At 43.6% G+C, this 27888-nt stretch overlaps 1 protein-coding gene across 1 annotated transcript in view; it reads left to right on the forward strand.

Annotated features, from left to right (window-relative positions):
• The window catches only part of pus10 (pseudouridine synthase 10), a 93721-nt gene that overhangs the window by 24315 nt on the left and 41518 nt on the right, over positions 1-27888 (forward strand). The window contains exons 4-5 of the mRNA XM_080200385.1: positions 230-316; positions 26679-26713. Coding sequence (XP_080056511.1) covers positions 230-316; positions 26679-26713 — 122 coding nt within the window. The remainder of the gene's footprint in view (positions 1-229; positions 317-26678; positions 26714-27888) is intronic.

Below are 27888 nucleotides of genomic sequence, written 5' to 3' on the forward strand. Positions count from 1 at the left end.
AGCAAATGGTTATGATGGAAGGTGAAAACAATGAGTCAGTACTGAGGAAAAGAAAAACAAAAAATAAATTGCACTTTTAGTATGCATGACCTTAATGCAGTTAGTTGGGTGTAAGAGAGACAGTCAGACATTAAAGGGATTTCTTGATGGAAAAAAGTCATTGTACCTAGCCGATTTTTGTTATTTTAAATCTATTTTGCTCTGAATGGAAAATTTTGTTTACTTTCAGGTGTGTAGTGAAGTGGACTCTGCTGGTTATCATTTTAGCAGCCTTGTACTTTCAGTTTCACTGCCACCGCAGCTCTTAGTCAGAGAGGTGAGTTTTCCCAATATATATTTTTCAAACTTTTCTTTGTGGCACAAAATGTGTAGTTAAATCTTTTTAGCTTCTCTTTGTTAATTGACTTGACTGGAAATTTGCTTGTCAGCCAGAGTAATCTGGTATAAAGGCAGCAGGATGGTACAAGTGATGAACTCTCCACTGGAGAGGTGATATTCTTGGCACCTCCTTTCACAATCCAAAGTGAAATTTAAAGTTTGTTTATTAGTCACAAGTAGGCTTACATTAACACTGCAATTAAGTTACTGTGGAAATCCCCTTGCCACCACATTCGGTGCCTGTTCCAAGTTAGTCTGTTCTCTTTCTTTTAACCCACCCAACAAATCTCTGTCTAGAATCCTAGACTGGAACTGGTTAAACTTTGGATGAAAACTCTCTTCTCAGTAGAAATGGAATATTTAGCCACTTTTGTTACTGAACATATCTGTTTAGTTGTTTGCTTAATGCAATGTTAGTTGCTTTGGATAATTAACAGAGCATATTATCTTCAGTCTTTTAGGTCAGTTTGCTTTTCTATTGGCCTAATGTCATTTGTGAAAGGATTAATTATATCAGAAATCACAGAACAAAAGGAGACCATTTTGTCTTGGAGCTGGTTCATGAACTGTGCATTTGACTCTAATCCCCTTTTCTGTGGTTTCTTTTCTTAGTGGAAATTGGAAATACTTACCCAATTCTAGTTCCTTTCTAAATGCTGGAACCTCGGCAACTGCTTGTAGCAAAACATTCTATATTCCAGTAATGCTCCCTGGGGTGGCATGGTGGAAAGTCTGACAACACCAGGTTTTAGTCCAACCGATTTATTTGATAATACTCACAAGCTTTCGAGGTTTCCCTCTTCGTCAGATGAATGGAGAGTTCTGGCCTCAGACAGAGCATATAAAGCACAGACAGTTTAGAGATTACTGATTAGAATGCGAATCCTTACACCTAACCTGCTGTTCAAGTCCTGAAGTGGCTGAAAATGTGAGTGGAAGGAGCACTGATCACAGGTTAAAGAGATGTGTATTGTCTCCAGACAGTACAGTAAGTGAGGTTTTGCAAACCCAGGCAAGTCATGGGGGTTACAGATAGTGCGACATGAACCCAAGATCCCTGTTGAGACCGTCCTCACGTGTGTGGAACTTGGCTATCAGTCTGCGCTGTCGTGTGTCGTGAAGGCCGCCTTGGAGAATGCTTACCCGAAGGTCAGAGGCCGAATGCCCGTGACCACTGAAGTGTTCACCAACAGGAAGGGAACAGTCTTGCCTGGTGATTGTCGAGCGATGTTCATTCATCCGTTGTCGTAGCGTCTGCATGGTCTCCCCAATGTACCATGCTTCGGGACATCCTTTCTTGCAACGTATCAGGTAGACAATGTTGGCCGAGTTGCAAGAGTATTTACCATGTACCTGGTGGATGGTATTCTCACGTGTGATGATGGTATCCATGTCGATGATCCGGCATGGATACCATCATCACACGTGAGAATATCATCCACCAGGTACATGGTAAATACTCTTGCAACTCGGCCAACATTGTCTACCTGATACGTTGCAAGAAAGGATGTCCCGAAGCATGGTACATTGGGGAGACCATGCAGACGCTACGACAACGGATGAATGAACATCGCTCGACAATCACCAGGCAAGACTGTTCCCTTCCTGTTGGCGAACACTTCAGTTGTCACGGGCATTCGGCCTCTGACCTTCGGGTAAGCATTCTCCAAGGCGGCCTTCACGACACACGACAGCGCAGAGTCGCTGAACAGAGACTGATAGCCAAGTTCCGCACATGTGAGGACGGTCTCAACAGGGATCTTGGGTTCATGTCACACTATCTGTAACCCCCGTGACTTGCCTCGGTTTGCAAAACCTCACTTACTGTACTGTCCGGAGACAATACACATCTCTTTAATCTGTGATCAGTACTCCTTCCACTCACATTGTCAGCCACTTCAGGACTTGAACAGCAGGTTAGGTGTAAGGATTCGCATTCTAATCAGTAATCTCTAAACTGTCTGTGCTTTATATGCTCTGTCTGAGGCCAGAACTCTCCATTCACCTGACGAAGAGGGAAACCTCGAAAGCTTGTGAGTATTATCAAATAAATCGGTTGGACTAAAACCTGGTGTTGTCAGACTTTTTACTGTGTTTACGCCAGTCCAACGCCGGCATACCCACATCGTGGCATGGTGGCACAGTGGTTAGCACCGCTGCCTCGCACCCGGGTTCAATTCTGGCCTCGGGTGACCATCTGTGTGGAATTTACACATTCTCCTCATCTCTGTGTGGGTTTCCTCCAGGTAACCTGGTTTCCTCCCACACTCCAATGATGTGCAGGTTAGGTGGATTGGCCATGCTAAATTGCCCCTTAGTGTCCAGAGATGTGTAGGTTAGGTGGATTAGCCATGGTAAATGCGTGGGGTTACGCGGATAGGGCAGATGGGAAGGCCTGGATGGGATACTGTTTTGGAGAGTTGGTGCAGATTCGATGGACTAAATGGCAGCTTCCTGTACTGGAGGGATTCTATGGATTTTTGTGGGATAAAGAATTCTTCTTACTTTCCACCATCGTTACTGCTTCTCAGCCTTTTGACTAAGATCAAGTGTAGTATTGACATGCTGTGCTTGGTTGAAGTCATTAGATTACATTTTAGCTTCATTTGAAGTAATTTTTAAAAGCAGCATCTCGGCCTTTTGGCTAAGATGCAAATGAGATCAAGCCTTGGAGGAGGAGCTGTGCCTATTCCAATCAGCTTGGACCATGTAGATCAAGCCCAAGACAGGAGGTGAGAGCCCTGTCTTGTCAGCTTGGATTGGGAATGTCTCAACTTGTTGAGACTCTGAATTGGACTTGATTTGATTCAATTGGAATAAAACAAAAAAATCCACCTTCTGAGAATCTCTACAGTACAGAAGGAGGCTATTCGGCCCATCGAGTCTGCACCAACTACAATCCCACCCAGGCACCACCCCCACATATTTACCCACTAATCCCTCTAACCTATGCATCTCAGGACACTAAGGGTAATTTTAGCATGGCCAATCAGCCTAACCCACACATCTTTGGACCGTGGGAGGAAACCGGAGCACCCGGAGGCAACCCCTGCGGACACGAGAAGAATGTGCAAACTCCACACAGACAGTGACCCAAGCCAAAAATTGAACCCAGGGCCCTGCAGCTGTGAAGCAGCAGTGCTAACCACTATGCTACTGTGCCACCCTCATTCTCCTAGTTTTTGTTTTGTATTTTTGCTCTGTGGTCACAGATTTTGCAAAGCCGTGGAAACAATCTTTTACTATTTACCCTCTGAAAAGCTTTCCTAATTTAGAAAATCGCTTGAATTCTCCGAACAACATTCTCTGAAGAATCCTGCAGGTTTTTTGCCTGAATTACTACCCCTCATTCCTGGTATCACTCAAGTGAATTTTCATTATTCTCTTTCCAAGGCTATCGTATCTTTTCTCTAATTGGGAACTTGGAATTGTAACCAAAAATTGAATTATGATTCAAAAGGAAATTGGTTGGGTAGTTGAAGGAAATCAACCTGCAGGGCTACAGGAATTGAATGGAGGAGTGGGACTAATTGGATCATTCTGCAGAGAGCCGGCTTATACTTGATGGGCTGAATGGCTGCCTTCTGTGCCATAAAGAACTCTATTCTGTATCAGATCAATGCTTTGCACAAACTTCACATCACTGATCTGCTTTTATAAACAGGCATCTATCCAACAATGTGGAAAATTCCCCAGGTATGCCCTACCGACAAAAAGAAGGGCAAATCCATCCAGCCTGGGGAAAGATGTGTAGATAGTTTGAGATCAAAAAGGAGGAGATATTGGAGTCTTGAGAAACATTAAAGTAGACAAGTCCCTAGGGCCTGATGCAATATACCCCAGAATACTGAGAGACCAGGGAGGAAATCACTAGGGTTTTGAGTGAAATCTTTGTATCCTCACTGGCTACAGGGGAGCTCCCAGAGGATTGGAGAATAGCCAATGTTGTTCTTTTGTTTAACAAGGTTAGCAAGGGTAATCCAGGTAATTACAGGCTGGTGAGCCTTACGTCAGTGGTAGGGAAATTATTGGAGCGGATTCTTCAAGACAGGATTTACTCTCACTTAGAAATAAGTGGACAAGAGGCAACATGGTTTTGTGAAGGGGATGTCATGTTTTCCTAACTTGATTGAATTTTTTGATGGTGACGAAGATGATTGATGAGGGTAGGGCAGTGGATGTTGCCTACATGGACTTCAGTAAGGCCTTTGACAAAGTCCCTCATGGCAGACTGGTACAGAAGGTGAAATCGCATGAGATCAGAGATGAGCTGGTCAGATGGATACAGAACTGGCTCGGTCAAAGAAGACAGAGGGTAGCAGTGGAAGAGTGTGTTTCTGAATGGAGGGCTGTGACAAGTGACGTTCCTCAGGGATCAATGTTGGGACCTTTGCTGTTTGTAATATATATAAATGTTTTGGAGAAAATTGTAACAGGCTTGATTAGTAAGTTTGTGGACGACACAAAAGTTGGTGGATCTTCAGAGTGATGAGGACTGTCAGAGGATACAGCAGGACATAGATCAGTTGGAGACTTGGGCAGAGAGATGGCAGATGGAGTTTAATCTGGACAAATGTGAGAATGCATTTTGGAAGGACTAATAATAAGGGTTCTGCTATTTACTGTATATTTCTTAAGAGTATTGATAGCAGAGGGATCTGGGTGTACAGGTACACAGATCACTGAAATTGGCAATGTAGGTGGAGAAGGTAGTCAAGAGCACATATGGCATGCTTGTCTTCATCGGATGGGGCATTGAGTTTAAAAATTGACAAGTCATGTTGACGCTTTATGGAACTTTGGCTGCACTTGGAATATAGTATTCAACTCTGGTCGACGCACTACTACAAAGATGTACAGGCTTTAGAGAGGATGCAATACAGAAAAGATTTACCAGGATGTTGCCTGATATGGAAGGCATTAGCTATGAGGAGAGGTTGGAGAAACTTGGTTTGTTCTCGCTGGAATGACAGAGATTAATCATAGAAATCCTACAGTGCAGAAAGAGGCCATTCGGCCCATCAAGTCTGCACTGACCACAATTCTACCCAGGCCCTATCCCTGTATATTAACAAATAATCCCTCTAACCTACACAACCCGGGACACTAAGGGGCAATTTAGCATGGCCAATTAACCTAACCCGCACATCTTTGGACTGGATTAAGGAGCAACCTGATAGAAATCTGCAAGATTATGAGGGGCGTGGACAGAATGGATCGACAAAAGCTTTTACCCTGGATGGAAGAGTCAATTACTAGGGGGCATAAGTTTAAGGTGCGGGGGGCAAGATTTAAAGAAGATGTGCAAGGCAAATTCTTTTGCACAGAAGGTGGTGGATGCCCGGAACTCGCTGCCTGGGGAGGTAGTGGAAGCAGATACGATAGTGAGTTTTAAGGGGCGTCTGAACAAATACATGAATAGGATGGGAATAGAGGGATATGGCCCCCAGAAGGGTAGGGGTTTCAGTTCCGTCAGGCAGCATGGTTGGTGCAGGTTTGGAGAGCCGAAGAGCCTGTTCCTGTGCTGTAATTTTCTTTGTTCTTTGTATATGCGATATATGATGCAGAAAAATGTCATTTGGCCAAACCCATCTCCTCCTGACTTTTCTCATCTCAATCAACCATCATATCCATTTACTTCCTTCTTCCTCATTTGCTTAACTAGTTTCAGCAAAGCAAAATGATGAATGTATCATTGGTGGTGTTATCAAGAGGCATTTCTTCATTATAGTTTGCTCACTGATACTTTGTTTGGATTCTGGTTGGATCATGCAGCTCCAGATCTCCTTACAGCCTTGGTCCAAACATGGATAATAGAGCTGAATTTCTGAAGTGAGGTGAGAGTTATTGCCCATGACGTCATGGCAGCATTTGACCAAGTGTGGCATCAAGGAGCCCTAGTAAATTAAATTCAAAGGAATAAGAGAGAAACTCTCTACTGACTGGAATCACACCTAGCATGATGGAAGGTGATTGTGGTTGCTGAAGGCTATTCACCTCTGCCTCAGTTTCTGCCAAAGTTTCTCATGGTAGTGTCCTAGGCCCCACTATCTTCAGCTACATCCTCATGTCCTTCCTCCATGATAAAGTTAGAGGTGGAGATGTTCACTGATGATTGCACATTGTTCAGTTCCATTCACAAATCATAAGATAATGAGACAGTCTGTGCCTGAAAGTAGTAAGTCCTGGACCACACCCAGATTAGGCGACTAAGTAGCAAGTACCATTCATATCACGTAGGCATCAGGCAATGACCATCTCCACCAAGAAAGAACCTAATCATCTCCCTTGACAGTCAATGGTATTACCATCACTGAATCCCCCAGCATCAACATTCCCAAGGTTGGTCAACGACATAAATACTGTACCTATAAACACAGGAGTGGGTCAGAGGTTGGAAATTCTGCAAGAACACCTGACTCCCAAAAGTTGTGTGCCATGTACAAGATGTAAGTCAGAAGTGGAACACTCTCCATTTACCCTGGAAGAGTGTAATTCCAACAAAACTCAAGAAACTCGACACCAACCAACGCAAAGCATCCCATTTGATCGACACCGCCTCCGACGCTGAAATGTTCATTTCTGCTACCACTGACGCAGAGCAGTGGAAGGTTCCTTCAACTATATCCTCCAAACCTTCAGCCTCCATTGCTTGAGAACAGCAGCAGATGCATGGGAATACCACCCTTGCAGTTCCCCTTCAAGTGCATTACCACCCTGACTTGGAAATATCTCATTGTCCCTTTACTGTTGCTTGGTCAAAATCCTGGAACTCCCTTCCAATCAGTACTGTGGGTATGCTTACACCGCCTGCACTGCACCACATCAAGGTCACTCAGCACCACTCTCTTGAGAGCAATTAGTGATGGCCAACAAATGCTGAGCTTAGCAGTGATTCCCAGATCCACTGACTGAATAAAAAAGGAACTTCATGTTCCAATGTATAAAATCCAGATTTTCCATTTGCATTTCATTGCAGGTTTTACCAGCATTGCCAACTTTTTTTTAAGTCTTGAGTATCAACAGGGTGGCATGGTGACTAGCACTGCTGTCTCACAACACCAGAGACCCAGGTTCGATTCCCAGTTTGGGTCACTGTCTTTGTAGAGTTTGCACATTCTCCCTGTGTCAGCATGGGTTTCCTTTGGTGCTCCAATTTCCTCCCACAGTCCAAAGGATGTGTGGGTTAAGTGGATTGGTCATGCTAAATTGCCCCTTAGTGTCGGGGGGACCAGCTAGGGTAAGTGTGTGACTCTGTGGGATGAGGCCTGGGTGAGATTGTGGTTGGTACAAACTTGATGGACTGAATGGTCTCCTTCTGCACCGTAGGATTCTATGATTCTATTCTCACTTCTCAACATTAAGAAACATGCACAATACATTTATTTTGGCTGTTTTCTTTTGCAAAATCTACAGCTTCATATATATTGATGTTGAACTGCATCTGTCAATGCCTGTCCAGTCTATTGTCTTTTTATTGTCTGTGGTTAAATTATGCCTTTCTACAGGTTCACTGATGTTTTTATTTCACGTTACATAGAAGTTTACCCAGAATAAGAACATAAGAAATAGGAGCAGGAGTAGGCCATCTAGCCCTTCGAGCCTGCCCCGCCATTCAATAAGATCATGGCTGATCTGTCGTGGCTCAGTTCCACCTTCCTGCCCTCTCCCCATAACCCTTAATCCCCTCTCTTATCAAAAACCCATCAACCCGCGTCTTAAAAATATTTAGCGAGGCAGCCTCCACCACTTCAACGGGCAGAGAATTCCAGAGATTCACCACCCTTTGAGTGAAGAAGTTCCTCCTCAACTCCGTTCTAAACCGCCCCCCCTTTATCTTGAGGCTGTGCCCTCTAGTCCTATTGTCTTTTTTGAGCGGGAAGAGTCTCTCCACCTCTATCCTATCCATCCCATTCATCATCTTATACGTCTCAATGAGATCTCCCCTCATTCTTCTAAACTCTAACGAGTACAAGCCTAGTTTATTCAGCCTCTCCTCATAGCTCAACCCCCTCAACTCCGGTATCAGCCTAGTAAACCTCCTCTGCACTCCCTCCAAGGCCAAAATATCTTTGCGCAGGTGCGGCGCCCAAAACTGCACACAGTACTCCAGCTGCGGCCTCACCAATGCCCTATACAGCTGCAGCAAGACCTCCCTACTTTTATATTCAATCCCCCTCGCTATGAAGGCCAGCATCCCATTCGCCTTCCTGACCACCTGCTGCACCTGCAGGCTGGGTTTTTGCGACTCATGCACAAGGACCCCGAGGTCCCTCTGCACCGTCGCCTGCTGCAGTTTTTCGCCACGTAAGTAATAGTCCTTCCTACCATTATTGCTACCAAAGTGGACCACCTCACACTTGCCAACATTAAATTCCATTTGCCATTTCCTGGCCCATTCGCCCAGCCTATCTAGATCCTTCTGCAGACTCTCCACAGCCTCCGCACAATTTGCCGTTCCCCCAATCTTGGTGTCATCAGCAAATTTCGACACCCTACACTCGGTTCCCTCCTCCAGATCATCTATATAAATGGTAAAAAGCTGAGGCCCCAGCACCGACCCCTGGGGCACTCCACTAGTCACCATCCGCCAATCCGAATAGCACCCGTTGACCCCCACTCTCTGCCTCCTATTTGACAACCAATCCTCTATCCACGCTAACACCCTACCCCCAACTCCATGTCCCTCGACCTTCTGCAATAACCTCTTGTGAGGTACTTTGTCAAACGCCTTCTGAAAATCCAGAAAGACCACATCCACCGGCTCTCCTCGATCCACCGCCCTAGACACATCCTCATAGAACTCCAGTAAATTTGTCAGACACGACTTCCCTTTAATGAAACCATGCTGCGTCCGCTCTATCAAGCAATTGCCTTCAAGATGCCTCGCAATTTCCTCCTTATGGCATATCATTTCTTGGTTTGACCCCTTCATAATTTTTGAACAACAGGTGGCGTACTAAACTAGATTTACCGAATGACTTGCCTTTTCCATCAAGTTTTTCCACTTCCAACTGTTCAGTTTATTTCCACTAAATTATAGGCACGTCAAAAAATTTAAAACTGTGAGTTTGTGAACAGTCTGACCTAATTGGTATGTATTCAGGGTTTGGTAAATGATACTACTCCCCTGCCACCCCCCCTACCCACCCACCAAATTCCTCTCAACAAAGCAAGGCTTGCTCACACACGGAAATATAGAACTTCTCTACATCAGCATCAAGAAACACTTGGGTCAGATGCCAAGTAAAGACACCAAGGCGGTACTTCAATTTGCTTTAACCTCCGCCTCAGAAGTTAACTCTTCCTGCACTAGCATTTCTTGTTATCTGAATGAGACACCAGTTTAGTGCCAAATAATTGAGTTTTGTGCTGTGGTCCCAAATTCATTACGGGGTGTGTTACAAGCATCGGCAAATGTTCACTCATTTTTAGTTCTATATTCGCATTCTTCCTTAGGGACAAAATATACCCTGATTCTACAAATCTAAACTGATGGGTTAAAAGCTCTGCTCCCGTTCAGCTACAATATTCCTTTTTTTAATATCTGAATCTAAATTATGTGGATTAAGTTGAAGTCCTTTACGTGACATTTTCCTCATTTGTTTAAAAATCCACTGCCCCTCAGGGGAAGCAGTATTGTGGTTTGAAGGTTGACCTTTCATTTCCTGATCTGAAGCCAACTTTAGATTGCCTGGGCCTTGCTATTTGTTTACAGTAGCGGGATATGAAGAAATCTGGGAAATTACAGGCCAGTAAGTTTGACGTTGATGGTGGGCAAATTATTGGAAGGTGTGATAAGGTGTGATCTACAAATATTTGGATAGAGAGGGATTTATTAGGGAGAGTCAACATGGCTTTGTGCGTGGCAGGTCATGTTTGACCAATCTGTTAGAGTTTTTCGAGGAGGTTACCAAGAAAGTGGATGAAGGAAAGGTGGTGGATGTTGTCTACCTGGATTTCAGCAAGGCCTTTGATAAGGTCCCTCATGGGAGGTGAGCTAGGAAGGTTCAGTCACTAGTATACGTGGGGAAGTAGTAAATTGGATTAGACACTGGCTCAATGGAAGAAGCCAGAGAGTGGTTGTGGAGGATTGCTTCTCTGAGTGGTGGCCTGTGACTAGTGGTGTTCCGCAGGGATCAGTGTTGGGTCCATTGTTGTTTGTCATCTATATCAATGATCTGGATGATAATGTGGTAAATTGGATCAGCAAATTTGCTGATGATACAAAGATTGGAGGTGTGGTGGACAATGAGGAAGGTTTTCAAAGCTTGCAGAGGGATTTGGACCAACCAGAAAAATGGGCTGAAAAATGGCAAATGAAATTTAATGCAGACAAGTGTGAGGTATTGCACTTTGGAAGGACAAACCAAAGTAGAATGTACAGGGTAAATGGTAGGACTCTGAAGAGTGCAGTTGAACAGAGGGATCTGGGAATACAGGTACAGAATTCCCTAAAAGTGACGTCACAGTGAGAGGGAAGCAGAGTGAGCTGCAAGGGCTTAGAATCAATGGGCTTGGGAGAAAAGGGCCAGGTAAGTTTGAGTTGAAAACAGTGTTCAGTATTACTAAAGGGAATAATGGAGGGGCATGTGATGTGTTGTTTCTGTATGATGTGGGAGCTGGTGGACCCCAGGGTCCTTCCCAGTGACCATGTCTGCAGTAAGTGCAGGTTGCTGGAGGAGCTCCAGCTCAAGGTAGATGAGCTGGCCTCTGAGCTTCAGACACTGAGGCTCATCAGGGGGAGGGAGGGTGCCATTGATAATGGGGTGCAAGAGACATCCACACCCCCTAGACCAGAGGGGGCTGCTGAGAGGAGGAAGGAGGGTGGGGACCAAATGCCTCAGCCTCTCAATCTGCATAACAGATTTGAGGTTCTTGCTTCCAGTGTGGACGAGAATGAGGGCTGTGAGGTTGGTAAGCAAACTGCACACAGTACAGTGATGCAGACACAGCATTGACAAAGAGAAGGTGAAAAGGAATGTAGTGGTAATTGGGGATAGTGTGGTTAAGGGTATTGACACTGTCCTTTGTCACAATGACAAAGAGCACAGAAGAGTGTGTTGTCTGCCTGGTGCTCGGGTCCAGGATGTCGCATCTGGGCTGCAGAGGAACCTGGAGTGGGAGGGTGAGAATCCAGTCCATGTGGTACATGTGGGTGCCGACGACGTAGGCAAAATGCGAACTGAGGATCTGGGGAGGGAGTATGAAAAGCTGGGAATGGAATTAAAAAGTAGAACTGACAAGGTGGTTATCTCTGGATTACTGCCTGAACCGTATGCAGACGGGCGTAGGGTTGATAAGATTAAGGAAGTGAATGGGTGGCTCAGGGATTGGTGTGGGAGGAATGGGTTTGAATTTATGGGACATTGGCATCAGTATTGGGGTAGGTGGGACCTGTTCAGGTGGGATGGGGTTGGTCTGAACCGTGCTGGGACCAGAGTCCTGGCGAATCGTGTAGATAGGGCTTTAAACTAATTGGGGGGGGAGGGTGCGAGGGTAGGTGAAATTACAGGGTCTAAAGTAAAGGAGAGGGTACAGGTACGGGAAGAGGCCAAGGATGTCCCAGTAATAAAGGGAGTGGGGTGCGTGAGTATGGTTGGTGGCGTTCTGGCAAATAGGGTACAGGTGAAGGCTGGCATGAAGGCACTTTATCTGAATGCACGAAGCATTCGGAATAAAGTGGATGAGCTGCTGGCGCAGATCAGCACAAATGGATACGATCTGGTGGCCATTACAGAGATGTGGCTGCAGGGTGACAGGGACTGGGAGCTGAATGTACAGGGGTATCAAGTGTTCAGGAAGGATAGGCGGGAAGAAAAAGGGGGGGGCGTAGCCCTGCTGATTAAGGATAGCATCAGGGTGGTAGTAAGGGAAGATATAGGAGCCAAAGAGCAGAAAGTGGAATCGTTGTGGGTGGAGATTAGGAACAGCAAAGGGAGGAAGACGCTGGTGGGTGTCATCTATAGGCCCCCAAATAATGATCTGGAGGTGGGGCGGGCTATTAACACGCAAATAAATGCGGCGTGCAGGAATGGAACGGCGATAATTATGGGGGATTTCAATCGACATATTGATTGGTCGACCCATGTTGGACGCGGTGGGCTCGAGGAGGAGTTCTTGGAATGCTGCCGGGATGGTTTCCTTGAACAGTGTGTGTTGGAGCCGACGAGGGAGCGAGCTATCTTGGATCTGGTGTTATGTAATGAGGCGGGTAGAATTAGGGACCTTGTGGTGAAGGATCCTCTTGGGAAGAGTGATCATTGTATGGTGGAGTTTCTGATGCAGATGGAGGAGGAGAAAGTGGGTTCCCAGACCTGTGTCCTTTGTTTGAACAGAGGGGAGTACGATAGGATGAGAGAGGAATTGGCGAATGTTGATTGGAGGAGCACATTGGAAGGTAGGTCTGCTGAGGAACAGTGGAGGATCTTTAAGGAGATCTTTCTTGGTGCTCAGCAGAAGTTTATTCCGATGGTTCAAAAGGATCGTAGGAGGAGAGATAATCAGCCGTGGATAATGAAGGAGGTAAAGGAGAGTACTAAATTAAAAGCGGATGCGTTTATAGTAGCTAAGAGTAGTGGGTGAGAAGAGGATTGGGAGAGGTTTAAATATCAACAAAGAATGACGAAGAAGTTGATAAAGAAGGGTAGGATAAACTATGAAGCTGGGCTAGCGCTAAATATAAAAAAAAGTAAGAGTTTTTATAAATATATAGAAAGGAAGAGGCTGACTAGGGTGAACGTTGGACCCTTAGAGGATGAGAGGGGGGACTTAGTGGTAGGGGATGGGGAAATGGCTGAGGCCTTGAATAACTTTTTTTTGTTTCGGTCTTCACGGAGGAGGACGTGAATAGTTTGCCGGGTGTTAGCAATGGAAAAATGGTAGGAGTGGAGGGCCTGAATGACATTATTGTTACTAGAGGGGCAGTGCTCGACAGACTGGAGGGACTGATTGTGGACAAGTCCCCAGGACCGGATGGAATGCATCCAAGGGTTCTGAAAGAAATGGCGGAGGTGATAGTGGATGCCTTGATGATTATTTTCCAAACCTCGCTGGATTCCGGGGAAGTGCTGGAAGATTGGAAAACGGATAATGTTACGCTGTTGTTTAAGAAGGGTAGCAGGCAAAAGGCAGGGAATTATAGGCCGGTTAGTTTAACGTCTGTTGTAGGTAAAATGCTCGAATCCGTAATCAAGGAGAAAATAGTGAGGCATCTTGAGGAGAATTGTTTGATAGAGCAGACGCAGCACGGTTTTGTTAAGGGGAAGTCGTGTCTGACGAATTTATTGGAGTTCTATGAGGATGTGTCTAGGGCGGTGGATAGAGGAGAGCCAGTGGATGTGGTGTTTCTTGATTTTCAGAAGGCGTTTGATAAGGTGCCGCACGAGAGGTTGTTACAGAAGGTTAGGGGGCATGGAGTTGGGGGTAGGGTGTTAGCGTGGATAGGGGATTGGCTGTCAAATAGGAGGCAGAGAGTGGGGGTCAATGGGTGCTATTTGGATTGGCAGTTGGTGACTAGTGGAGTGCCCCAGGGGTTGGTGCTGGGGCCTCAGCTATTTACCATTTATATAGATGATCTGGAGGAGGGAACCGAGTGTAGGGTGTTGAAATTTGCTGATGACACCAAGATTGGTGGAATGGCAAATTGTGCGGAGGGTGTGGAAAGTCTGCAGAAGGATCTACATAGGCTGGGCGAATGGGCCAGGAACGGGCAAATGGAATTTAATGTTGGCAAGTGTGAAGTTGTCCACTTTGGTAGGAATAATGGTAGGAAGGACTATTACTTACATGGTGAAAAACTGCAGCATGCTACTGTGCAGAGGGACCTCGGGGTCCTTGTGCATGAGTCGCAAAAACCCAGCCTGTAGGTGCAGCAGGTGGTCAGGAAGGCGAATGGGATGCTGGCCTTCATAGCGAGGGGGATTGAATATAAAAGTAGGGAGGTCTTGCTGCAACTGTATAGGGCAGTGGTGAGGCTGCAGCTGGAGTACTGTGTACAGTTTTGGTCGTCGCACTTACGCAAGGATGTTTTGGCCTTGGAGGGAGTGCAGAGGAGGTTTACTAGGCTGATACCGGAGTTGAGAGGGTTGAACTATGAGGAGAGGCTGAATAAACTAGGCTTGTACTCGTTAGAGTTTAGAAGGATGAGGGGAGATCTCATTGAGACATCTAAGATGATGAATGGGATGGATAGGATAGAGGTGGAGAGGCTCTTCCCACTCAGAAAGGACAGCAGGACTAGAGGGCACAGCCTCAAGATAAAGGGGGGGCAGTTTAGAATGGAGTTGAGGAGGAACTTCTTCACTCAAAGGGTGGTGAATCTCTGGAATTCTCTGCCCGTTGAAGTGGTGGAGGCTACCTCGCTAAATATATTTAAGACGCGGGTAGATAGGTTTTTGATATGCAAGGGGATTAAGGGTTGTGGGGAGAAGGCGGGAAAGTGGAACTGAGCCACGACAGATCAGCCATGATCTTATTGAATGGTGGGGCAGGCTCGAAGGGCTAGATGGCCTACTCCTGCTCCTATTTCTTATGTTCTTATGTTTATGTTCATAGGTGGATAGGGTCATAAAGAGTGCTTTTGGTACATTGGCCTTTATAAATCGGAGTATCAAGTATTAAAGTTGGAGTGTCATGGTAAGGTTGTATAAGGCATTGGTGAGGCCGGATTTAGAGTATTGTGTACAATTTTGGTCACCTAGTTACAGGAAGGATGTAAATAAGGTTGAAAGAGTGCAGAGAGGGTTCACAAGGATGTTGCTGGGACTTGAGAAGCTGAGTTACAGAAAGAGATTGAATAGGTTAGGACTTTATTCCCTGGAGCGTAGAAGATTGAGGGGAGATTTGATAGAGGTGTATAAGATTTTGATGGGTATAGATAGAGTGAATGCAAGCAGGCTTTTTCCACTGAGGCTAGGGGAAAAAAAAACAGAGGGCATGGGTTAAGGGTGAAAGGAGAAAAGTTTAAAGGGAATATTAGGAGGGGCTTTTTCACGCAGAGAGTGGTGGGAGTGTGGAATGAGCTGCCAGATAAATGTTAAAAGTGACCCCGCATTTACCACTTTCAGAAAAACTTGGACGGGCTCATGGATGAGAGAGTGTGGAGGGATATGGTTCAAGTGCAGGTCAGTGGGACTAGGCAAAAAATGGTTCAGCACAGACAAGAATGGCCAAAAGGCCTGTTTCTGAGCTGTAATTTTTTTCTGGTTTCCATTGGGTGGGATGGAGCCAGAATATGGCCCTATCTCCTGGTCTACAACTGCACCATCAGCTTGGATCGCAATCTGAAACTTTTTGGTACAACATTACTGACAGGATATTCAGTGAGGGATGGGATACATTCTGGAAATGCAGGATCAAAGGTATTTTAGCTTTTAAAACCAACTGTAAGATCCTAAGCTGATAGCCTGAAATCAGTTCATCCCACTCCTTTTTGTTTCTGGTCCATTTTCTGTGCTGCAAACATAACTGTAATTTTTCTACTTGAAATTCAGAGGTTAGAAACAAATAAAAATTATGATTTCAATCATTGTAAGACTTTTAATAGATGAATAGATGTTGGAAGTAGGGGTGGGTGGGGTTGGTGGAATGTGAGATGATTCTGGACTAGTGGGTGGTGTTGTTAGAGGAGAATTTTGTGCGTCACATGTGCCTCATCTCTGTGCCTCTTGGATTTGAGGGAGCAAAGCTGGGACCATTATCATGGAGAGTGACTGCCACGGAAGAGAGTAAAGATTTTGTTGGTGCAGCGGCCTTTTGTTGTTTTTCATTTTTACTTCACCCTTCTTCCTGTTGTGCTTTTTCAGATCTTCATCTGTGAAGTGTCATTTGTCAATTTCCAAGTACAAGTACAACATACAGCTTGTGTTTCTAGATCTGGTGATTGGTTTGCGGGTTGTAAAGGTTAATAATCAACCTGTTTGAAACCCTATGAACGCACCTTCCATGGCCATCAAGCCCTAAAGTGGGACTCAAACCCACAGCTTCTGGTTCAGAGGCAGAGGTGCTATCCACTGAGCCACATGACCATCTCGAGAATACGGCTAACGGGGGAGAATAATCTCTAAAACTGAAGATTTGTTTTTATTGCCTTTCCACACAAGTATTTTTAATCAAACATTTGCTATTGTACAATTGTTTTTCTTTTCTTAAATATTTAACGGTCAATTTGGGGTCTCATCAAAAGATGTTAGGTGATACTGCATGAAAAATAGAAGTATGATACAGAGGGAGAAATGCACTGTTGGAGATGCATTCTTTCAGATATGGATTATGTGGACTATTTCAAAGAAGCGCAGGGATTTATTCCCGGTGTTCTGACCAATATTTATCTTTCAATCAACATTAAAAAAAAATTAGGTCATTATAATATTGTCTGTATGAACTTGCTGGGTGCAAATTGGCTGCTGCATTTCCTACATCACATTGACTACTACTGCCAAAATTACTTAGTTGTAAAATGCTTTGAGACATTCAGTATATGTGTGTATATATAATATGTGTGTGCGTGTGTCTTCCTTTCTTTAATTTCTAGGCTATCCAGCAGAAGACAGCATTGCATGTGCTTTTTGAAATTAGAAAATGGTTGATTCATTTCACAGGCAACTGACTGCACAGTCTTGCATGAAATAAGTTTTGTGCAAACATACTGTCTGCCAAATAGTTTGGGCTTTTGGCAATTGTTTCTTACATCACTTTAATAGCTTCGTAATAACTATTTTTAGCAGTGCACTTTCGCCATTAATTAAGTTATTAATGTGTTTGTATTACACTATTCACCCTTCTGTTTCCTGAATAAATTTTCAATTTAAAATTGCAGTGCAAACATCCTTTAGCCCAGTTCCTTTTCCCCTCAATCCGCTGCTGCCAAAATGCATCATACTGTTTCTTGTCAAGCGAGAGATATGATAGGTTTCTGTGGATGTTTTTCTTGGATTCCACTTGGAAAGAGAGTGAAAATGTAGCTATGAGTGATTCAATCAATGATTCTTTTCTCCGCTCACCTGAAAAAGAACGGGTAACCATTAGCTCAATACCTCTCACTTATTACATTTGCCATTTGGCCCACAAATCAATGCCATTTCACTGAATGCAACTTCATTTTGGATTGCTAGTAAAATATATGTTGTTAACTGGGAAAGTAATTTTGAGTTTAAAATCTGTATAAAATAGGTAAATCTCAGTTTCCAATACTACATGGTTACAATGGTTGTCCTTTGAGTTTTTTCCCATTCAAGTTGGATGGAACTTTTTAAAAATAGGTATCTAAGGTAATTTGATGGCATGATGGGCCAACACAATTCTTTTTCAACCTTGGGTTCTAGGTTTGAAAATGGCACAAAGCTTTGCCTTTTCTACCAATAGCCTAAATAAAATAATATTTAAGTAATCTCAACACAATTCCTATTAGCACAAAACTATTCAAAATTCAGCACAGGTTTACTGTCCCACTCAGACCACAAAGGACAGTTGGAGTTGAAAATAGAACCAGTCGTCTTATTATATCACTTTTTTTGAGGAGGTAACAGAGAGAGAGAATGAACAATGGTAATGCAGGAGATGTAATTTATGTGGAATTTCGAAAGATCTTCAATAGAGTGTTCCTTAATAGAATAATGAATAAGGTTAGATCATGTGAATGTTTGCTCATTGGCTTGCTGACAGAAAACAGAGAGTTGGAATTAATAGTAGTTACTCAAAGTGGCAGAAAGTGGGAGAATCAATACCGGAAACACAGTTATTCAGAATTTACATTCAGAATTTGGACTTTGGAGTGAAAAATAGGATTTATAAATTTGCAGATAACACCAAATTGAAGAGAATAGTCAATATTGAGGAAAACTGCAACAAATTCATTATGGGAGGGCATTAAATTTGCAGAATAGGCAAATAATTGATAAATGAAGGTCAACACAGATAAATGTGAGATTGGTAGGAAGAATAGGGAACTCACTTCTTTCTTGCAAGGTACAAGTCTAGGTAAGGTAGAGTAACAAAGGATGCAAGTATGTTGATCCCTAAAAGTTGTGCCACAGGTTAGCAAGGCCATTTAGAAAAAAAAACAAACGTCAGCCTTTACTTCTAGAAGAATAGAATTGAAAAGTAGGGCAGTTATTACTTAACCAGTATCAAACTTTGGTTAGACCACAGTTAGAATACTGTGCGTGACTTTGGGTATTATATAACAAAATAATGTAGAAGTATTAGAAAGAGTGCGGAGACGATTCCCAAGGATGGTACCAAAAATGTGTGGTTATACATCATCAGGAACAGATTGATAAATTGTCTCTTTTTGCTTCAAAAAAGAAGACTGAGGGGTGACCTAATAGAGATCTTTAAAATTACGCAATTATGAAAGATTTTGATAGTGGATACAGAGAGAACATTTCCTCTTTTGGGGAAGAGCATAACTAGAGGCCATCACTATAAAAGAGTCATCAAGAATCCAGTAGACAATTCAGAAAATCTTTACCCATAGAGTGGTGAGAATGTGGAACTTGTTAACATCAAATGGTTGAAGCAAATAGTATAAATACATTTAAGGCAAAACCAGACAAGCATTTGAGAGAGAATGATACACTTGGATGAGGCAAGATTGGAAGAAGCTCAATTGGAGCACAGACATTGGCATGGACTGGTTGGGTCGAATGGCCAGTTTCAATGCCATATGCCCTGTGTTACCTTATGTAGTAAGAAGTCTCACAATACCAGGTTTAAGTCCAACCAGTTTATTTGATAGTAATCCCACAAGCTTTCGGAAATGGTGTTCCTTCATCAGGTGTGTGGAAGGTTCTGATCGGAGAAAGGCATATAAAGGCACACACAGTTTACAGAATACTGATTAGAATACAAGTCTTTGCAGCTAATCTGCTATTCAGTCTTAAAGATGCAGACAATGTGAGTGGAGGTAGCATTAGCATGGGTTAAAGAGATGGGTATTGTCTCCAGACAGGACAGTAAGTGAGATTTTACAGGCCCAGGCAAGTCATGGGGGTTACAGTTAGTGCGACGTGAACCCCAGATCCTGATTGAGGCCGTCCTCGTGTGCAGAACTTGGCTATCAGTCTCTGCTCAGCGACTCTGCACTGTCGTGTGCCGTGAAGGCCGCCTTGGAGAACGCTTACCCGAACATCAGAGACCGAATGCCCGTGACTGCTGAAGTGTTCACCAACAGGGAGAGACCTTCAACCGATGCTATACACTAGATATATTGATGACATTTTCTTCCTTTGGACTCATGGTGAACAATCACTGAAACAACTATATGATGACATCAACAAGTTCCATCCCACTATCAGGCTCACCATGGATTACTCTCCGGAATCGGTGGCATTCTTGGACACACGCATCTCCATCATGGATGGTCACCTCAGCACCTCACTGTACTGCAAGCCCACAGATAACCTCATGATGCTCCACTTCTCCAGCATCCACCCTAAACATGTTAAAGAAGCCAGCCCCTATGGACAAGCCCTGCATATACACAGGATCTGCTCAGATGAGGAGGATCGCGACAGACATTTCCAGACGCTGAAAGATGCCCTCATAAGAACAGGATATAGCACTCAACTCATCAATCAACAGTTCTGATGTGCCACAGCTAAAAACCTCACCGACCTCCTCGGAAGACAAACACGGGACACGATGGACAGAGTACCCTTCGTCGTCCAGTACTTCCCTGGAGCAGAGAAGCTACGACATCTTCTCCGGAGTCTTCAACACATCATTGGTGAAGACGAACATCTCGCCAAGGCCATCCCCACACCCCCACTTCTTGCCTTCAAACAACCGCACAACCACAAACAGACCGGTGTTTGCAGCAAACTACCCAGTCTTCAGGAGAACAATGACGACAACACCACACAACCCTGCCACAGCAACCTCTGTAAGACATGCCGGATCACCGATACGGACACCATCATCTCACGTGAGAATACCATCAACCAGGTACAAGGCACATACTCTTGCAACTCAGCCAACGTTGTCTACCTGATACGCTGCAGGAAAGTATGTCCTGAAGCATGGTACACTGGGGAGACCATGCAGACGCTACGACAACGGATGAATGAACATCACTCGACAATCACCAGGCAAGACTGTTCCCTCCCTGTTGGCGAACACTTCAGCGGTCATGGGCATTCGGCCTCTGACCTTCGGGTAAGCGTTCTCCAAGGTGGCCTTCACGACACACGACAGTGCAGAGCAGAGACTGATAGCCAGGTTCCGCACACATGAGGACAGCCTCAACCGGGATCTGGGGTTCACATCGCACTATCTGTAACCCCCATGTAAAATCTCACTTACTGTCCTGTCAGGAGACAATACACATCTCTTTAACCTATGCTAATGCTATCTCCACTCACATTATCTGCATCTTTAAGACTTGAATAGCAGGTTAGCTGCAAAGACTTGCATTTTTATCAGTATTCTGTAAACTGTGTGTGCCTTTATATGCCCTTCTCTGATCAGAACCCTCCACACACCTGACGAAGGAACACTGTTTCCGAAAGCTTGTGGGATTGCTATCAAATAAACTGGTTGGACTTAAACCTGGTGTTGTGAGACTTCTTACTGTGTTTACCCCAGTCCAATGCTGGCATCTCTACATCATGATTACCTTGTGTATACATATTGCACAAGGGTAGAGGCTCTCAATCAGGAGTTTATGGAGCCACATTGCTCAGTGAGAGAATTTCAAAGGGTCTGCCAGAAATAACCAGGGAATGGTCTATTGTCACATTAGTCTATCTTCTCTACACAATCAGAATCTGGTTGGAAAAAGTGGTGGCCGTGATTTCTTGTCAGTCATAGAGTGCAGCTGTTGAGATTGAATCAGAGACCCAGGTCTTTGTGTTTGCATAGATTTTGGCTGAAATGTGGTGAGCGAGAAGACGTGAAAGGGAGAATAAACAAGGTAGAGGTTGGGATGTAATGCATTGAGAGAGACATCAAAGAGAAGGAGGGGCTATGCCAAGAAGATAAGACACTGAGTGGAGGATTGGTTTTGGAGAGAGAGAGAGAGGCTGATTTAAAGCTTTATATTTTGTTTTCCCTGTGGTGTGATGATTTGCGTCAACTCAATTGGCAAAATTCTTTTAGTCCATGTTTCCATCACATTTCTCATTTTTCTTTAGTTCCACTTGTGTGTGTTATTTTACTCTCTTTCCTCCACACTGTCCGTCATGGTCATGTTATATAGAAACTAAAAGCAGAAGTAGGCCATTTGGGCCTTCGAGCCTATCCCCCATACATTATGATCATGGCTGATCTTCCTTTTCCTCCTCCTTCTCCTCCGCCTCCACCCCCCCCACCCCCCAATGTTGAGTTACAGTCTACTGTACCATTACATATACAAATGCTTGGTTTTATTAAACATAATTTTGTTGAAGATTTTTTCATTTTATACAAAAAAAGCAGCAAACTCTCAAATATTAGTGCAGCAGGATCATTTTCCAACAAATACAAGTAGGGAGCGAGAGAAAAAAAAAGTACCAATATGGTTGGTTTGGATTATTTGTTGCATCCAGTGCCTCCCACCATACAAGTAACAAAAGGCTATATTGAAGGGTGGGGAGATATCAGATTACAGGATGCAGCTGCAATTGAGTCAGCAGTGCACAACCGAGCTCACAAGATAATGGCAACAGAGCCACAGAACTTATGGAATACCTTGCACGAGTAAATTAGACAGTGCAGAGCCCAGAACTTTAAGATAAGGGTCCCAAACTTGACAGAATGTATCCAATTTAGCTTGAGGTAATCAAGTCAAAAATTCCATTGGTACACATTCCAGAATGACTTTATGCCGTTTCCCAATTGAAAGAGGCTCATCACTAATCCATGAGCAAAGGATATTCTTCTGTGCTGCAGATGTTAGGATATTGTACAGCGTTTTGCCATTCACATTGCTGACCTTTTTGTCTGAGAGTCACAGTATCAGATGTAAGGAATTACCCCCCCAAGGTCCTTTCAACAATCCTCTCAAGCTCTTTAAGAACATTAAACCAATAGGCCTTAATCTTGACACCGGACCAAAAACAATGCAGGTAATCCCCCATAGCCACCTTGCACTTCTGATGTAATGAGGATATGGCTAGGTCAAACCTTTGCTGCAAGCTTGGAGTAATATATGTACGGTGCAAGACCTTAAGCTGAATTTCCTTTGTTCTATTATAAACTGAAATTTTATTAGCACGTTCCCAAATATCACCCCATATCTCCTCTTCAATATTTACTGCAAGGTCTCTCTCCCAAGAGTACAGTGTGTCCAATGTATTCTCACCAGTGTCATGTCTCTACAGATAGTAGGATTTATTTCCACCAGGGAAATCTTAGCATCAAAAAGAAGAGTTGTTTTATTAAGGACCAAGTCCCTAAGTTGCAAATATCTACAAAAAAAAGTTTCAAAAGAACAAACTCTTGACACCACTGCTCAGAAGATAATAGCAAACACTATCCCCAGCTTACAGAGTCCTCTGTCCCTTAAGATGTGATCCATAAGACCTGGCAGGAAATACGGATGACTCTAAACTGAAGTAAAAGCAGCAGTAAAATTAGACCGCCACACCAACTCCCGGACTGTACTCCGAGTTTTGAGTGTTAATAGCAATTAAATGATTATTGCACTTACCTAAAACCACCTTAGGCTTGCTAAGAAATAAAAGTGACTGCAGGAAGTACGTGGATTGATCAGCTTCAATGTCAAGTCATATGGAGAAGTGGTCTCCCCTAACCCATTCACCTATGTAAATCTAAGGTCAGAACCTAACTGGTACATCTTAATATTTGGTATCCCTAGCCCTTCTTTAGCAACAGACAAGTTTGCTCATTTTAAACCTGGCTTCTAATTATTCCGAACAAAAAACTAAACTACCCATCAATTTCTTTAAAGATCTTAGCAGGCAACAGGATAGGTAGCATTTGCAAAGGATAAAATAGCCTAGGCAACACATTGATTTTAATCAAGGCAGTTCTTCCAACCAGGATATTGGTAGATGACCAATAATGTAAGCCACACTTAATAGAAACCAATAATGGAGGAAAGTTTGCTTCATATAGCTACCGAAAACCAGGAGAGTATGAATGTCCAGATGAGTAAACCCCAAAGGGGACCAAATAAAGGGAAAACAAGAAGGAGGCGGTCTACCTCTTAACCGGCCCAGGGATATAGCCTCCAATTTTGTGAAATTAATCTTATAACCTGAAAAAAGACCAAATTGAGCCACGACATCAGTAATAGCAGAACAGAGATACTCGGCTTGGAGACAAACAGCAACACGTCGTCTGCATGAAACAAAATTTTATGCTGCTACTCCATCGGACAACCCATAAATTTGGGGGTTACATTTAATGGCCTCAGCCAAAAGTTCAATAGCTATGCAACCAAAAGAGGAGACAGAACATCCCTGCCTAATTTCTCTCTGAAGGCTGAAATTCTCTGATCTATAACTATTTGTGAGGACCTCCACCATTGAGTCCCTATTGAGTACTTGAATCCACTTCACAAAGTCCCCTCCCAGTTCAAACTTATGCAACATATAGAACAGATAATCCATTTTATCCTATCAAAGGCTTTTATGGCATCCAAGGAGATCACTAACCCGTCCAAAGCAGGAATATTGGATAATATTCAGCAATCTGCTAACATTATTGCATGCATTCCGACCTTTAATAAATTCAGTCTGATCCCCCAGGATAATCACAGGAACTCTCCAGGTGCAAAACCAGAACCTTAGACAACACTTTCAAATCAACATTTAATAAAGAAATAGGTCTATAAAATATTCACCTCACAGAGCAAACCTAAGCCAAATGAATGATTGTACATACCAATTAATGAGTCTAATAGCAAGTCTTTGAATTCCTTGTGGAGTTCACACCAAAACCATCAAGTGTGGGTGCCTTACTAGGTTGAAGCTCCTCTATGTCAGAGACCACCTCCTCCCCAGAGGCCGGAGCGTTCAAAGCTGTTCTCAGATCCTCTGAGACAGCGGGAAGCTGAAGAGAAGCAATGCACCATAAGTACCAGAGCATCCTCAGCTTGCTCTGATCTATACATGTTGGCATAAAATCCCTATTAATATCTTCTGCCCTAATCCTCCTATTACCTTTGGAGTCCACCACCAAAGCTATCATCCTAAAGTTGTGATTTCTTCTTAGTAAGAAAAAGCAAATACTTACTTGGTTTATTCCAAAAGTTAGATAGCTTCTACTTAGCAGATCTCAAACTCCTCTTTGCATGCTGGTCAACAAAGAATTACACCAATCTCCTTCAGCTTCACATGACAAATTCCTACTGTACTCTGTCTCCAATTCAGCTAGCCAGACGTCCAGCTGACATCGCTGCTCTCATTAATCTGTGCCTCTTTCTGGCTGAGAATGAGATAGCCAAACCTCTAGTAATGGTCATGCAGGTCTCCCATTGAATAGAGGGACTTGCATCAGAAGGAGAATTAACCCAATAAAAGACATCAAATTTGGTCTTGAAATACAAGATGAAATGATGGTTTTTCAGTAAAGTTGCAGCAAATTTCTAGGACTTGTGCCGATAGGTAAGCCCTCTTGAGACAAAATTCTAGAAAAATTGGAGTGTGATCAGAGGTCACAGCACTCCCTATGGTATAAGACAACTGACTGCAATATCACATTCAGCACAAAAGAGTAGTTAATCCTGCTGTGACACAAATGAGGGGTGAAAAAATAGTAAACTCTTTTTCCTTGGGATGCAAAGTTCTCCACGCATCCAGATGACCCACCTCTTCAGAAGCTGAGACCAATGCCCTGAACGCTTGGAAGCAGTTTACCACTACAGAGAGGAGATTGGTCTTGGTTAATTTCAGAAGCCTCAGTTGTGATTAGACCCCTTTGAAGTATTCCAATTGTTAGGAGATGTTAGGTTGCTCATAACGGAGTTTATCAAACAGTGGGTTAAGATGGCAATTAAAATCACCACCAATAAATGAATAATTGGAAGCCAGTTTAGCAAAGTACATAAAGACCTTAGTGATAAAGTCCGAGGAATAATTAGGAGAACCATAAGCATTCATTTTTGACACATACACATACTCCCCATATACCAGTCCCTTGACAACTACATAGTTTTTGAAACTAATCCGCAGATTTTTATTAACCAATACTAATACTGCTCTCCTTCGATTGCTGGATGAGAAAGATTTAATAAATCTCTGCCCCATTCAGTCCCTCTTGAGTTTGAGATGCTCCTTGTCATCTAGATGAACTTCTCGCAACAGAGCTGTGCCAAATAAAAATGCTTCGTTAAGGCATAAATTTTCAGTTTGGAAGGATAGAGATTTCTGGTAAATCAGAACTTGGAGGATAGAGATAATCTTAACAAGCCCAACAAAGAAGGGGAAAGATTGAAGGATAGCTGTTAAGTTGTAAGTAAAATATAAGTAATAAAAACGTACGTTTAATTAACTTTTGTTTAGGTTTATTTATTAGTGTCACAAGTAGGTTTATATTAACACTGTAATGATGTTATTATGAAAACCCCTTAGTCGCCACACTCTGGCACCTGTTCAGGTACACTGAGGGAGAATTTAGCATGGTACCTAATGTACATAACCAGCACATCTTTCGTGGGTGGAAACCCACGCAGATATAGGGCGAACATGCAGACTCTGCACTGACATTGACCCAAGCTGGAAATCGAACCTAGGCCCCAGTTTTAATGCAGAAAAAGTACTGGAACTCTGTGGTTCTTTTATAAACTAGCAGCAGAGCTTCAGAATAAAACACTGAAAACTTTTTCGCTGTAGTGTGGTCTTCTACAATGGGGTGGGAGAGAAGAAACTATGTATTGTTCTATACCTGGTGCCTGATCTGAAGGCGCTTGATGCTGACATTAAGTGCTGAAAATGCCATCACTGACCAAAATTCTTTTTCCAGTCCTCCTGAATATTCTAGTTAAAATATTTTCCTTATATTCGTAAAAATAGTACGAATAAGAAAGGGGTTTCAATGTGAAAAAAAGTTGAGAACTATAGATAGAAATGTAAATGTTCCAGAAAATATAACCATATTATTGTTGTATAGAGTGAAAGGAGATTTCTAAAATCCTTGTACAACTGGTTTGGGATGTCATTTGGTATGTATCAAATGTGTGGGGTTCACTTCCTGTTTTATGACATGTTTGGTTGAATGGGCTGTACCTTCTATGATTTGTATCTCTCGTGATGAGCTTAGACACTCAATCACAGATATCAAGGAATATTACCTCATTTTAATTGTTTACACTTGTTTTCTTCCTTTCGCCTCTGGGTGTGACCACCTCCTAATAGCATGCCACGTGGTTGCTGGTAAAACAGGAAGTAGGGTAAGTAATCATTGCAGGGAATTTTTCTTTGTTGCTTGTTTTGCAATAACATAAGTCAGCATCTGAAACTGATTTCATGTTCAAATAAGCTATTCTTTGAAATTACTTAGCATTTTAAAAATTGGCTAAAACCTTTCTGCAACTGAAAATCTTTTCTTATTTAAGAAACCTGTCAATTTTATTTTTAATATGCAATATATTCACTTTCTGCTCCAACCCTGCACTTTCCAAACTCTTCTGGTTCTTGTAAACTGGTAAAAATGAAATTTGCCAGACAACTAATTTTTCTCATTTCAGATATTGTTTTCACATAGTCACATGGAAAAGAAAGGCTTAAACTGTGTGTGTGCGTGGGTGCATGTGGGAGGGGATGCTCGTGTGTGTGCTCTTGGGTGGACGCGCTTGGGTGGGTGCACTTGGGTGGGTAGGCATGCGTGGGTGGGCATGCGTGCGTGGGTGGGTGTGCATGGGTGAGTGGATGGGTGGGCGTGGGTGTGCACAAGTGTGGGTATGCACGAGCGCGGGTGTGCGCGAGCATGGGTGCGTGTGGGCGTGGATGCGCACGAGCATCGGGTGTACGGGCATGCAGGTGTGTGAGTGGGTGGGTGTGCGTGTGTGGGTGTGTGTTGGTACCTGTGTGCGCATGGGTGTGTATGCGTGTTGGTGCATGTGTGCATGTTGGTGTGGGCATGTGTGCACGGGTGTGTGTATATGTTGATGAGTATGCAGGGTAGGTGGGACATTCACTGGGGTCGCTAACTCCAAGCAAAATTCCCGATAGACTGTTGAATTGGGTGTGAGAGTCATAATGTGATTCATGATGAGCGTGAAATCCATTGGGAGTCTCCTGGTCCGCTGCCTCTGCCCTAATCAGGTCCTTGCCCACAGTGGCTGAGAACCCAATGAATAATCATGAATATACATTATAATCTAATTATTAGGCTTGAGGCCAGATGCTCCGGCCTCCTGGTATGCTCCTGCCACCCCCACCCCAGCAGGCACCAAATAATACTGGTCCTGACAAGCATGGATTTGGCACCTTGGACTCCAAGGGAGGGTAAGTATGTGCTGATGTGCCCTTCTACTGGTACCAGACTGCAGAGGAAGGGTACCCTAACGGACCTGGGAACTGGGTAGGGTTAGGCTGGGAAGAGAGGGATTGACCTCGCCTGTCC

Source organism: Carcharhinus amblyrhynchos, chromosome 12 (assembly GCF_965287045.1).
Source record: "Carcharhinus amblyrhynchos chromosome 12, sCarAmb.v2.hapA, whole genome shotgun sequence".
Taxonomy (NCBI): Eukaryota; Metazoa; Chordata; class Chondrichthyes; order Carcharhiniformes; family Carcharhinidae; genus Carcharhinus; species Carcharhinus amblyrhynchos.